Genomic DNA, 15,482 nt, shown 5'->3' on the forward strand with positions numbered 1-15,482 from the left:
AGGACAGCTGTTTTCAACATTGATAATAATAAGAGATAATTATTTCTTGAGCAGCAAATAAGCATATTAGAGTGATTTCTGAAGGATCATGTGACACAGAAGACTGGAGTAATCCAGGGTTCCTATGCAATTTGGAAAAGTATTGAAAAATATGGAATTAGATTTGAGTCATTTCAAGGTCTGGATAATGGAATAAAGGTTTTTATTTACCATGAACTAGTCTCTTTTGAACTTCACTAAACGAATTCAAACCAGCAACAGATAAAAGAGCAAACCATATTTACAGCATCAAACCGATGTGTCAGAGGTGAATATATGCAGGTTATAAAGCATTTTAGGTTCTTCTCATCATGTAAGCGCATGTTATCACTTCGAGAAAACCAATGGAAAAAAAGAGAAAATGACAAATATTTACAGGTGACTACTATATACCAATTATAATGCTGAAAATAATGCTGTATGAACCATTTAAGTTAAATATGGTCTGATAAGATAGGTTTGGACATTTGAGTCTGGAAAAGTATGGAATTTTAAAATAAAAATTCATCTATTTCAATTAAATTCAACTAAATTCAATTATTTTTTGTACAATATTTTAATAAATTTTACATGTACTGTGATAGCAAACGTATTTTATTTTTTTATAATATTATGAATATATATAAATGTATATAAATATATACATTTAATTCATGTTTTTACTGTATTTTGATCAAATAAATGCAACCTTAGAGCAGCATTGGAGAACATAATAAAAACATTTAAAAAAAATAAGCGACGCCAAAGTTTTGAACGGTTGAACGAAATAATTTCGTTTTATTTGGGCAAATTTATTTTTTATCAGTAGGTTTCAGTTTTGTGTGTGTGTTTGTTTGTTTTTTTTCATTCTTTCTGAATTTCTGTCTCAGGAGCAGTCCAATCAGATGCATGGCTGCAGTGTCTCCGCCCCCACCCTGTGTGTGATGCAACAGAGGCCTAAGAGCTCCGCCCCTCGTCCGCTCTCCTACTGCCATGGTCAGTGTGTTTGGGATTTCCAGCTTATTCATACGAATTCAATTTTAAATGAAATGATGAATTCCTTTTGCTATGTGGTTCTTTTTCTGACATTTTTGTGTACATATTTTATAAAGTTTTATTACTACTGTTCAAAAGTTTGGGGTCAGAAAATGGAAAAGTTTTTTTTTTTTTGTTATAAATTAATACTTACTGTTTTTTACTGTATTTTTGATCAAATAAATGCAGCCTTGGTTGAGCATAAGATACTTATTTCAAAAACATTAAAATTCTTACCAACTCCAAACCTTTGATTGGTAGTGTAGTTTTCCCTGTTTAATTAAAATAAAAAAGTGTTCAAATATTTTTGTTATATTTACTGTTTTTGGCTCTTTATTTCTGCTTTGCTCTGAATCGGAAACTAAGATTAATAAGATGTCATATGCTCGTTGGAATTCAAGTTTCATTTCAATGAGAAAAAAATTTCTTATCTTGTTCGGCAATCTAGAGAGTGTTTCGTACCACCAGATTGGAGATTCATCTTACAGGTGTGTGTTTTAATCAGGCGTGGCCTTACATACTTATTGTAAATATCCATACTTTTAATGCAAATATCCATACTTTAAATGCAACCATTTCACTTTTTTTTTCTGGTACAGTATAGATAGTGCTGCTCTGGGCTGGGATATAGGACAAACAAAGGCTGAGGGGGGCGAAAACAAAGAGCATCACGTATCAGGAAATCGGCTGGAACGAACGCTGAGCTTCTTACGCAAGATGACCGCTACCCACAAGGTAGGAGCCTTTCTTTCCCAGTGTGTTAGAAGGCAAAACAATGTTGATGATGATTATCAGTCACATGCAGCATCTGCCTCCTTCTTCACTAAAACTTGCGATTTCAGTGTGGTGGAACCTGATGATATATTATTTCAGTCCAACAGAGGGCAGAGTGAGACAGTCCTTCTTGACAGAGAGCTTGATAATTGACATCAAACCCTCTGTGCCCCTCCTCCACTTGTTTTTTCTAAAATGTCAGTTTCTGCCTTTATTATTAGTTCTTGATCTGATTATATACAGTTTAAAGTTTTATTAAGCTCCCTGCTCAAATTCCACAGGTTTATACTTAGAATCAGACTCCGGCTTGCCATGAATCATAAGAACCTGGCAAATGCTGACTCACTGTTGCTAACTTAGCAGTCAGCCCCAAAATTCATCAGAAACCGCCACGTATTTTGCACGTTTGATGTCTTATCGAATCCATAATAATTTCGGTAACACTTAAGTTTAGGGTCCAATTCTCTCTATGAACCAGTTGCTTATTAGCATGCATATTATTACTAGGATATTGGCTGTTTATTAGTACATATAAATCACATATTAATGCTTTATTCTGCATGACCATATTCTACAGGTAGGCTACATCCCTTAGTCCTACCCAATACCTAAACTTAACAACTACCTTAATAACTATTAATAAGCAGATATTAGGAGTTTATTGAGGTAAAAGTCGAAGATAATAGTTAGTTAATAGTGAGAATTAGACTCTAAACTAAACTGTGACCATAATTTATTTTAATTTTAAATTTTCTTGCTTTTTTTGCGTTAGAGAGACCGCCTTTCTTCCGTGGAACACAAAAGATATTTTGAAGAATTTTGGTGAAAGTTTTGGTTACCATTGACTTTGTTTTTGTATGGACGAAAGCACAAATGTTACTCAAAATATCTTCTTTTATGTTCTATAGAAGAAAGAACGTCAGGTTTTGAATGACACGAGGGTGAGTAAATTATGACTTTTTTCATTTTGGATGAATTATCCTTTAAGTTTCAGTTAATTCAAGCTGTCTATGGGCTGGTTTAGGAAACATTGGGAAACCCATATGACTGAATGAAAAGGCAGCTTTTGTAGTTTTAAGGATGGACAGCGGTCAAAATATTATCTTTGACCCAATTTACTACTATGACACATGATAAAGCAGGATTTTATGGTCGAGTGATGACAGATCTGAAGATGACATTGTTTTGAGTTTGCTTGTGAAACCTAGTCCTCGTTTGCTCACATTAGTGTTAGTCATGTTCTTGGACTGTCAAATCTATATAGAATTCTGTTTCAGAGTAAAAAAATAAAGGTAATTAGGAGAATGTCTACAGTAAGACAAAGTTTACAATGAGATATGATTTTTTTAACTACACTAGCATTCAAAAGCAAGCATGAGAGGCTTCTTTCAAAAACATTAAGTTTGCATTTATTTGATAAAAAATACTATAAAAACTAATATTGTGAAATATTATTGGAATTTATATGTTACTTGAGCACCAAATCAGCATATTAGAATGATTTTTGTCTGATTCAACAGAAAAGTGTTGGGAAATATTCCCTCCGGTCTCAAAGTTGTTTTACTCTTTCTGTTCCATTTGTCAGAATTGAACTGGGAAAAGGGCTTTTATGTATGCAGCTCCGTTTGACTGGAATCTACTCCAAATGAAATTGAAATTATAAACTCTGGTGTCTATGGAACATTTTAAATCTATTATTCGGTCACTTGAAGAAGACTCAATGATGTGCGGTTGTTTTTAAGTAATTTTGTATTTGTTATTTTGATCTGTAAGTTTGTGATTGTAACTGCTGCCCATTCTTGGCCAGGACACTCCTGTGCAAGCGAGAGATTATCCTGGTTAAATAAAGGTAAAAACAAACAAAAAAAACATTCTGAAGGATCTTGTGACACTGAAGACTGAAGTAAAGATGCTGAATTTTTTTTTTATCATTTTGTTTAACATCTTTACTTTAGTCTTCAGTGTCACATGATCCTTCAGAAATCATTCTAATATGCTGTTTTCGTGCTTAAGTTACTTTAATTTATTATTATCATAATTGAGAACAATTGTGCTTAATATTTTTTTGTGCAAACTGTGATTCTTTGAAATTAAGTTCAAAAGAACGTAATTTATTTGAAGCAGTGTAAAAGTCTTCACTGTCACTTTTGATCATTAATGTGTTCTTGCTGAAAAAAGCTTTAATTTCTTTAAAACAAAACAATCTTGAATGGTTGTGTATATATGAATTAATTAATATAAAGATTTTGTATTACATTTTAAACTATATCCCATTGTAAACCTAAATTATTATTATTATTAGTATCGGTAATTACAAGAAGTAAAGTCACAATTGGGGCAGTTCCCTTTTTATTTATTTAATATTTATTTATTTTTACTCTGAAGCAGAAACCGGCTTTAATAAATCTTCCCATACTCTAAACACATAGTCTTATCATTACATATAAAGGTCTGTTTGATTTGCAGGTCTTTCCATGACATCATGCCACTAAAAATCACACACAAGCTTTCTGTGTAGATCTTGAGGGAGCGTCAGCAGAGAATCGGCAATCATGATTACTCGTCTACTTTAGGGAATATGATTTTCGTGCCAGGCCCGCAGGCTCCAACACAAACAGTCCTGCAAAAGAAGGGAGGATTTTTATGAGGCAGGCACTTTCTTTATTTGCAAGCTAGACTCTTAACTTAAATAGTCTCGTCTTGTTTTTAAATAGTTTTCCTCGACTTTTTAAACCATATTGCCAGATTTATAGTACTGCACAGTTTTCTGTAAATGGGTTTTATTAGAGCGTTAGTGATAGGGTGACCACCCGTCCCGCTTTGCGTTGTACCTTGTCCCCACACGTCGCATATTGAGAAAATGTCCCGCATTTTCATCAGTCTGTCGGTTTTTAATTATCATATTAAGAAAACATGCATGCGTTCTTTTGCCTTTTTAAGAAAGCATTTTATTTATTATTTTTGCGGTGTAGTTTTTCACCTATTTTAACGGCGCTTCGTCAGAAGTACAAATAAAACAGCCGTTTTTTAAATCCTATCCAATGGTTGAAAAGAAAGGAGTAAACACGGTCACTAGTAGGTTGTGACGGCTGTCAATCAAAATGTGGACCGGTGATTCGTTCCATGTGTTCCGTCAGAAAACAAATGGATAATTCGGTCAATTCAAATTTAAATTGAACAGAATTTGTTGCCTGCTGTGGTTGTTGTAATTCACATCCTTTCTAAAAATTTGAAAGTTTTTGTCAATGACTGTCAACAAGACTGTCAATTATCTAATTTCATGTTGTTTTATATTTCATTTGTTCATTATTTATTTTGTTGGATTTTAGTTGGAACAGTCAGAACTGTTTCATAAATAGTTATCTGCATGATGCCACTGCCTTTGGGCTCAGTGATGTTGAATTTAAATGACATGTAAAAAAGACATGTTATGTTACATTGTGTAATGGTGTTTTCTGGAAGGGACTAAAGAATCAGCTGAAAGGCAGAATACAAATGTTTTTAAGTTAGATTAACATTATATAACAGTTTCAGGTTATGTTTTAGTGTTGGTAACATGTCCCACATTGTCCCACACAAACTTATAATCGTCCCATATTTGGTTTGTTTGATGGTGGTCACCCTAGTTAGCGAACATATTTCTGTTTGAGGATTTGTTAAATGTTCTTCTGCATTATGGTTATGCATTTTTAACCATTTGTTTATAACGCAACCATATGATCAGCCGGGAAGCACAGACTGATGTTCATGTGACTAAACTTCCTTGAAAGCGCTTTCTGCTTCTCTCTCTAAGTTCCAGACTCTTACGTACTCTTACTCACACACAAACAATTACACACGGGTCCAGTCAGCTGTTTGGAGCCTGATCTGACCCCATACACACACAAGGAAGGAGCTTGTGAGAGGACAGACCACAGGCACAATCTTAAAGCAGCATGACTGTTCTTTCTTTACCAATGAGTGGGAACAATTTAGACATAGGCTTCTAAGACCATTTAATTACATCAAGTGGATTGCGTGGGAAGAAAAAGGAACCCTTGCAAAAAGTACCAAGGTGTTACTATGGTTTTGTGAGCTTAGTTTTACGTGTTCAAATTTGTCAAGCCAAAATCAACATCCTTGAACTATCAAGTTATGATTTGTAGTGAAACCTGTGCAGCGATTATAAATGCTTATAAATGCTATATAGTAAAGTTTAGTGGTACCATTAGATAGTACCACCACTGTACAGGGGTTTGTGTGTGTGCGTGTGCACGGCGTGTGTGTACAATGATTATTAGCTGCAAAGTAAACAGTCTGGCAGAGTCATCTCATGGTCTGGCCTGTTTCCTCCTGCCATTATCTTTAACTCTCAGACGTCCCCTCTGTTTTCTTTGTATCTTTTAGTTGCTCTTTCTTTCCCACCACCTTGTTTATAAGCTAGTACGCTTTTTCTTTTCTACGTTACTTTACATTTAAGTCATTCCTCACCAAAGCGACATAAAAAATATGTTTCATCAAGTGGGAAATACTCAGAGAGTGCAGACGGACACGTGTGCTTGAAATATTACTGTCAGGATTTCTGACATTTTTCAGCAACTGTGTCTCCACTCACTATCGACCATTTGCTGCGCTGTTTACTCCTAGTTTTTGGGAGGCTCATAAAGTCATGGAGGGGCCCACAGGGTGGAGCACAGGGCCTTTTTTTTTAAAAGCCTTTGCACTGATTTGGCAATCCCACCACAAGAGAAAAAACATCTGTGAGACATGTGTCAGCGAGAGCTCCTCCCACACCTCCACTGACAGACTGGGATCTGGGTTATTTTGAAATGGAAAAATGAATGAGATATTAAAATAAGGGAGTGCAATATTTGATAAAGTTATCTAAAGTTATCATTTATATATATATATATATATACACACAGAAGTCAACATTTTAAGTGGATTAAAAAGTTCATCAAAGTTGGGTAGACAAGAACGGGTATTGTTCAAGATTCATGTATAACTTTGATGAAAGATTTTGATCCACTTTAAATGTTGACTACTGTATATATATCTATTAGAGTCACACACTTTAGATTAGGGTCAGATTCTCACTATTAACTAACTATTAGCTACAACTTTTTCCTGAATAAACTCCTATTTACTGCTTATTAATAGTTATTAAGGTAATTGTTAAGTTTAGGTATTGGGCAGGATTAAGGGATGTAGAATATGGTCATGCAGAATAAAGCATTAAAATGTGCTTTATAAGTACTAATAAACAGCCACTGTTCTAGTAATATGCATGCTAATAAGCAACTAGTTAATAGTGAGAATTGCACTCTAAACTATATATATATATATATATATGTGTGTGTGTGTGTGTGTGTAAGTACATATACACTAACATTCAGAAGTTTTGGCTTTGGGGTCAGTGTTCTTTTTTCTTGTCAATATTTATAACTGTAACATTTTTGCTGTTTTTACAGTATTTTTGATAAAATGATTGATGCTGCATCTCACTTAGCCAAATTATAAATACACTCATGAATACAAATATGCACACACACATTCACCTTAAGGCATCACGTTGTGTTGTGACACAGTCTGTGCTGAATGACAGGCCTCGTGGGCTTCAGCCTCCAGAACCTGGTCATTATCTCTGCAGAAACACACACACACACACTGTCCTCACTATAACTCCTACTGTCAAATACACACTCACACTGAAAAACGCATTTTCTCATCTGCCGCAGAAAGCAGCTCTGAAGAGTGCCTCCTCTATAGAGTGGTAACCCACAGCAACGCTCCCTCTCTCTGTCTTTCATTCTCTCTCTTTCTATCCATCTATTTCAGTGTAGAGTCAGGGCCACAGCTAACACCCACTATCATTGTAACTACTAGCTTCAGTGTAATGCAAATTGTTATACAAAATGCACATAACTTAATGAGCTATATTTCTTAGACGCCATAAAAGGTTATATCAATCTATTAAATGACAAAGGAACTTTTTTGCTCTAAGATCAGGAAACTATTTAATTATCAACTTGGATGTTTCTCCCAAAGTAGTGTCAAATGAGTTATTTCTTGATATACACTATAAAAAGAATGTCTATTGCATAGCTGACATAATTTGGCTTTGGAAGAATTTGATAAAAAATATTTGTTCATATTGAAATTTCGGACTTTTCCAAAAAAAATCTGTGCAGTGTCTACGGAACCGAACTGGGGTGCGTTTCCCGAACAACGATGTAACTCGCTGCTTAACTACCATAGTGCGGTGCATCGTTGAAGAAATCAACTAGCTAGTCACGACTGTTTCCTTATTGTCGCAAAGTGGTCGTTCAACCACATTGGTTTATGGCATCTGAGGACTATTTCTCATTTTTATCAGTTATTTTGCATTATTTCCAGATTCAATCATAGGCGCGTTCTTAGTAGAGCACGTTCGCACATGCGCACTCTTCAAAAACGGTGCATTAAATCTCTTGACAAACTAAAAGACGTAAATGACAAAATAAAGGACAAAGGTTGTACTGAATGTCAGTTTGCTTATTTTGCTCAAGTTAAGGATTTATTAAGTCCACATGTCATGCAAACTAGAAACTATATGCTTCTAACCACAGGTGGAGAGCTGTCGTTCCAACTACACAACTTTGCGATGCTGTTTGCAAATGTTCATGAGAACGATGGTTTCGGGAAACACTGACTCGTTGAACTATGCTGATAACGAAGGAACATAGTTGGCTAACGATGCTTTTGGGAAACGCAGCCCTGGTGGTTTAGTTAAAATTGCAGAACAAATCTTTGGTCTCTGTAATATTATTTGGGTCAAAAACAGCAGATACCAAACATTCAAGATTTTAGAATACTGATATGGTTACCTTGATGTCAATTGTTGGAATGATTCATGTTCCGTACACATATGGAACGGTAATTTAGGGGATTCACTCTTGTATTTAAATTCGGTTTTCATTCCTGAAACTTTAGAGTGTGTACGTGGCCTTCTAGAGCTCTGAAGAAAACAAATGACCTTTTACTTAATTTGTTCTTCATTTAAAGCTAATTATGGAAAATTAGCTTTAATATGGAAAAAATATGGAAAATTGGGAAATATTTTTTTTTCAACTTTTTGATTAAAAGATAATCCTTTTTCTTTAATATTGGATAAATAGTTTAACCATTTTGTTTTAGGTTTAAATTATTTTTAATGTTTTTGAGATTTTATTTATTTATTTTTTTCAAATACATTTTCAAATAAATTTTAATCTAAAAAAGGGAAAAAGCAAAAAAGGCTAGATATTTATATAATAATAATTAGTATTATTTTGTTATTATATTTATTTTTAAGTCTGAGAATGATGAATAACAAGATCAGCCTATAGATAGCCTTTAGATTTGCAGTCAGTGTACTTGTTGAACTGGCACTGATTATGAAGTGGCAACTCGCTTAGTAGCATTTGTTAGCATAGCTTGCAGCAGATCGCTCCAGAAACATCAGCAGTATCCAAGTACAGAAGCAGCCCTCAAATACTCCGCGAAGACAGAGTATTCATCATTATTGATTCGCCCAGGAGTGCTGCAGGGGCTGAAATCTGACTGCTAATAAACAATGTAGCTGGTCCCATGCCACGGATTTGTTATTACCAACACAAGGAAGAAAGATAGGGTGCATAAAATTCAAGATATTGTGAGTAAGAGGGAGAACAAGTGTTGAAACACTTGTGTGGAAGTCCGCCCACAGTGCAATCTGTCCTTCCTTGGAGACAGTGAACCAGAGAGTGAGAGAGAGAGAGAGAGAGAGAGAGAGAGAGAGAGAGAGAGAGAGAGAGAGAGAGAGAGAGAGAGAGAGAGAGAGAGAGAGAAAGAATTATGCTTCACTATTTAAAGTTGAAGAGCTAGCAGATTTCACAGAAAGAGCCACCATATACTAATTTTCTCCCAATCTCTGCTCATATAACTCTGTTCTCTTCTGTTCCACAACCAGATTATGTAGACTATTATGTAAGTCTGAGCCCCAGTCAGTATTGTTTGGCAAAACCAAAATGTCTAGATGGGACGTTACATCTGTTGAAAGATTTGACCTGCTTTAATCTTGCTTTAATCTGCTGAGAGATTTGACTAGCTTTAAACCATGCCGCATATTTAAAAAAAGAAAAAAGAAAACACCAGAGCAACCAGTCTTTTGCACGCTTGTACTGTATGAATGTGTCCATATAAACCCAAAACCTTGCCGCCCACTGTAAACTTTCCAGGCTCCTCTCATAACCCAGCCAAAGTACACTGTTGGCATGGCGACAGATGTGGCCAAGGCGGCAAAAGAATCTCCCCTCCTCTCCCCTCGGCTCTCTTCTCAAAAGAAAATGTCCACCATTTACCTTCTTTCCCGGTACACTGAGGTGCATGCAGAGCCACTAAAATACTGCAGCATTTACAAATGGATACATGGTTTCCAATCTAAGATGAAGTTATAGGTTGTAACTAAATGTCTTCAATATTAAATAACAATTTGCATAATAATGAACTCTAATTCTGACTATATATTGTTTCATTTTCATTTGAAGAATAACTGGTCTGATTTTACTCATGGGTGCTTTTTGCCTGTAGACCACAAGCTTTCCGAGCATAGTCTTAGTTCCTTTTAGATCTCTGAGAAATGTGTTGGTGCTAAAGTTGATGTCATTGTTTGAAAGTTCAGCCACAGAGTCTCTGAGAGTCTTCATTGCTGTTGTTTCACTAGTGACATCATGACTGATGGTGGCATCTATTGTATTTAAACGACAATAGTCATTATTATTATACATATGATATCAGATAAATGTTTAAGCATTAATACATTGCATTCTCAAGCTAAATGAAGACATTTTATAATATGTAGGGATATGACTTCATTATGCCTTCAGAAAGGTAAGTTTGCCGTTTAATTTGACACTTGGACTTTGTTGACTTTAATGTCTTTTTCTTGATGAATGGAACAAAACAGATTTAAAGTGAGAGATATAGACGTTCACTTCTTGAATAAAATAAAAAGGAATATTTATTTCTTGATTTGTATAAATATTTAAAATATGGCATCATTTTTTACACATACATGACTCAAATGCCCGTTTATTAACCATATATGTTATGTTCATCTATGCGGTCTAGAATTACAGTGAGAGTTTTAATAAGAATAGAGGGGGTCTGGGATAGTCATATTGCGCTTCCTGAAAGAGGCAACACCGTTTCACTGAAGAGGAGGGGAGGAGAGAAAGAGAGAGAGAGCGAGAGGAAAAGCGTATTTCTCTCAAAGTTATTGCACTGCGCTTCTCTGTGAATGTCTGTTAAAACGCTGCTATTACACATACCCGGGACCAAAAGGAACTTTTATCTTAATTAATGGGATATACATGTGATTTTGCCGTACGAGGATTCGTTTTTCGTTGTACTAAAGACGTTTAAAATATCGCAATGTCTCGAGTAGCGGATCTGTCGAAACTTCGCCAGGAAAGGATGAGAGAGATCAGTCAACGGGTAAGTGCAATGACGCGTGTTTTAACCAGCTTATCGGAAGAGTTAAACACATTAGACGCTATGTTTGAATTGTCCACTTTAATATTTGTTCGCCATCATGGTTTATAAGAGATTTTAGCGCGTTCATGGACTATAACATTGACTAGAAATAGGCTAATCGGTTTTGAAAAGTATGCTGTAAGTCATTTCAGTTCGTTCAATCCAAATTTATTTGTATTTTCATAATACATTGTGTTCCAAAGCAAAGACACACTTCTTTAGAAAAGCTTTGAGTGTGTTTTGGGATAATAAAAATACATTAGCTATTAACCTAGAGGTCGTGTATAAACGTGGGCACCTATCCTCTTCCTCATCATTGTAGAATGAGGGTTAAAGGGCCAGACAGACTAAAATGTTAACGTTGCTGTTGTTTGACATTGAATAATGTTTTCCAGGACTGTAAGTTTATGGCTTTTATTCAGTGTGATGTCATTTGTATGATGCAAAGGCAGCACATATCTGCATGTACATTTACACAGGAATTTCAAGTGTTGAAATGAATGTCTTCATTATGAGATTATGGATATAGAAACATGAATATGAATTATAAACTTTAAGGCAGTTCTGATGCTGAATTTCATTTACACAGGAGCAAAGCAGTGTCACCTTTGATACTATGGGTTAAGGTGGATACCATACCAAGTGGAATTTCATATGTACACAGAATTTGAAGCAACACAGACTGCTCAGAGCAGTTTTAACACTGATGTGTAGAGACATCTCGAGTAAAAGGTTGTATGTTGGTTTTTGGCATTGGATATGCACCTTTTTGTCCAGTTATTAGCTTCAGCATGAGTTTGAGTTGTGTAGGTGTTACTGAGTGGGAATGTTGAACAACAGACTGTGTGTGTGCGCGCACAGAGAAACATTCAAGAGAAAGAGAGCCAAAAGAGAGGTTGCCATAGAAATAGCACTCAGTTAAAGCATCAATTCCAGGTTCAGGTCCGAAGGCAAGAATTTTTTAAATAGTGAGATGTGTTTTTGCTCACACATAAGCACACAACCTCTCACCACCTCTTCTTCTAAGGTCAAAGGTTAGACTTCAGTCTGAGAAATTTAAATGTAACCGAGAGCAGCTTCCAAGTCAAGGTCTAGTTTGACTGGCCTTGTGTTTACCTTGCTCTGCAGAGATATATTGATATAGCCTAATCATCCGATCTTGGTTAGTTTTTAGCCATTGAAGGCACACTATGTAAGAATTTTGGATCAAAATATCTAAAAACCACTAAAACAATGTTATATATTTTGTTGATTTGTGTACTTGCATTATCCCAAATGTTTCTAAGAATGCTTAAATCCAGAGAAATAAGCAGTTTTAACCAGGACACGGATCGTTGGCTATCAATGACATCATACCCGCGTTACACTTGATTTCCGATTTTATTTTGTAAAAACCCTGGAAACACCAAAGACGCTTTAATATATTAGGCCTATGTGTTTTATTAGACAGGTGAGCATCTGTTTGGTCATTCATTGACAGAAAACTAATCCAGACATCCCAACCTGCACAAAGTCATTTCCGGGAGTCAAGAAATCTCCAACGGGGGGGGATATTCGGTTCGAGAAATCTCCAACAAGGGGGTTCGAGAGTAGAGATAAAATCCCGAGGCACACACGCACACTAGCGCACACACGCAAGGTCTCTCGCTCCCTCTCTCTGCTCTCTTGCTTCCGGGAGATTTTAACTGATTTGCGGGCATCAGGGAGCCGCTATCAATATGCGGGAGACTTCCGGAACTTCCGGGAGACTTGGGATGTCTGCTAATCATTGTTACACAGCTCAACACAGTTAGTCTTTTTGTTTAAATCTCGAATTCTTGATTTACCGCGAGTACCATATTTACTATGCCTAATATCGATCTAGCTCACTGCAGTGTGCAACATGTGTCTCATATAGTAGCCGCCAAGCGAACGTACAGAGTAGCATTATAAAAACTTTCATCACACTCAAATGTATCTAATATGATTAAAACAGCGCTGCTTTACCCCACATATGCATGACCGGAAGAAGCGGAAGCGTTCTGCGGCATAATAAAATCTCCACTGCTCATCAAGCTACGCCTTTGTTTTGAATAAACAACCTCTAGTGGCTAAATATTACATAGTGTGCCTTTAACAACTACTTGGCCCATAAACAGGAGTTATATCGACATTGGATATTGAAAGAATCCATATCCGTCGACTGCTACTTTCCTGTGCACTGTAGTGGAAATTGCTTCCTTATGAAAATGTTTGCAAAGAATGTCAATGTCAACTAATCCAGTCATGGTTCCCCATAGGCCAGCTAAATCCAGGCCATCAGGCCACAGCAGACGGAACTAAATCTGGAGCTGGGACTATTAGAACTGGAGCACCAACATTAAGTACTGTCAATCTCAGCCCATTTCCTTGATAGGAGATGACTCCAAACTTTAGACAAGCTCCCTGAACCTAGAAAACAATGTGCTTGGGGCACATACCGCTCATGCTTTTGTACAGAAAGCTTGATTCAATGTCAACTTTCAAGTGAACTATAACCACAGAGGTTGTTTTCATTTTGCAGGCACAGTTACATTTCATTAGCTTGACATTATTTTTATAAACACAGACTTGGAAATGTTGGCTGCTCCTCTGTATTTTTCTGATATATAGAGTCATACTCAAGTTTATTTAAAAAAAGAAAAGTATCACTAAAAGTATCTTCACAAACCCCACCCTGGCTACATGCTTTGTTCTGCGATTTAGCATGAACTATTGCAACTTCCCAAATCTGCAGAGATGATTGCACATATACGTAACAAACAATGCAGACGCATCCTGGAAATTCTGGTTATGGACAAACTAGGTCAATTTAGATTTGCTAATTTGATAGCAACGTCCTGCAGGTTTTAACACACTAAGCATTTTTTATAATACATTTTCTGTTGCTTGCTTCCAACACATGTCCGTGTTCCTATGGCAACCTTTACTCATGCCTCCTGCTGATTAGAAAGAGGAAGTGCTCTCTCATTATTTCCTGCTTTGCATGTCAACAGAGAGGCCAATTTTTAGAATAAGCGAACCCAAAACAGGACCTTAGCATCTCTATTTTCAGAGGTGAAAAAATATGAGACATCTTATTATAAAATGTATGAAATCTAAAAATATTTTACCAAGGAACACAGACCTTCCAGACATCCAATATGGCCATTGTTCGACTTATGTTTATTCCGAAATATCTTAAGAATTATGTTGACATTTCAAATTATTTTTTTAAATGGTTTGTCTGGACATTTATCTTTCTCTTTCCTTAATTTTCCAATTAACTCATCATAAAATATGTATAAAAGAGGAAGGTGAACAGCCAGGGCCAAGTAGAGCTTCTAGTAAAATGCTGACTAGCATATTAACCAACCACAGCTGCTGGTCAAAGCTTTTATAATCAAGAACAATAATTTTAGAAGCACACAGATCAAAACTTTTTTTTTTGTTTGGTAAAACTGAGTTTACAGAATTGCACTGTTAATTGTCCAAAACGGATGCCTGGACTTATTCAATTTACCTAATTTAAAGATGCAGTGGGTTTTTTTTTTTAGCTGTAAATGCCATATAATTACTCTGGAGCCAATGGAAAATGATTTCATGTCAATGCTGACTGGCCGATGGCACCACAAGAACAAACACAGTCCTAAACTCTAGCAAATATCCTGTCAGCATAGGAGCTGACGTCAAAGCCAGCAGACAGGAACATATAATTCGTAAATAGTTCATTATATTATGGAGGATGTTTTGCTAGTGACTGCTCAAACTAAGTGTAAAATGGCTCTGCTGGTTTGCTGTTCAGTCAGCAGACTGAGGAAAAAATGGCAGCTTGCAGGTCGTATAGCATTCTCCAGGTATAGCTTCTTGGTTCATGCTCGTCATATTGTTATTGTTAACTAAAACTGAAACTAAAATAAGTATTTGTGTACTTGAAACAAAGCTGAAATAAAATATAAATATTAGAACTTGAAATTAAAAATCTTAAATACAAATTAGAAATGTTGCATTGGCAGCTAACGGAATGCCATAAACCTAAAGTGAAAAAGTTCTACGGTTACGAAAACTGAAATAAATAAAAAAATGATAATAATAAATGCTAACATAAAACATAAATAAATACTATAATAGTATATAAATACTCA

General features: G+C 35.8%; 1 protein-coding gene across 5 annotated transcripts in view; it reads left to right on the forward strand.

Moving 5' to 3' along the window:
- Positions 1-15,482, forward strand: part of arhgef2a (Rho guanine nucleotide exchange factor (GEF) 2a) — a 43,237-nt gene that overhangs the window by 2,624 nt on the left and 25,131 nt on the right. For 2 of the 5 annotated variants that reach the window (XM_079877954.1, XM_079877956.1), the window contains 4 exons: positions 909-1,014; positions 1,502-1,541; positions 1,653-1,788; positions 2,736-2,768. In XM_079877954.1, the coding sequence (XP_079734080.1) occupies positions 909-1,014; positions 1,502-1,541; positions 1,653-1,788; positions 2,736-2,768 (315 nt within the window). Of the gene's footprint in view, positions 1-908; positions 1,015-1,501; positions 1,542-1,652; positions 1,789-2,735; positions 2,769-10,421; positions 10,696-11,030; positions 11,302-15,482 lie in introns of those variants that run through there. The other 3 variants (XM_079877955.1, XM_079877958.1, XM_079877957.1) reach the window with 3 other exon arrangements.

Source organism: Squalius cephalus (assembly GCF_949319135.1).
Source record: "Squalius cephalus genome assembly, chromosome: 8".
In the NCBI taxonomy this organism is placed as follows: domain Eukaryota; kingdom Metazoa; phylum Chordata; class Actinopteri; order Cypriniformes; family Leuciscidae; genus Squalius; species Squalius cephalus.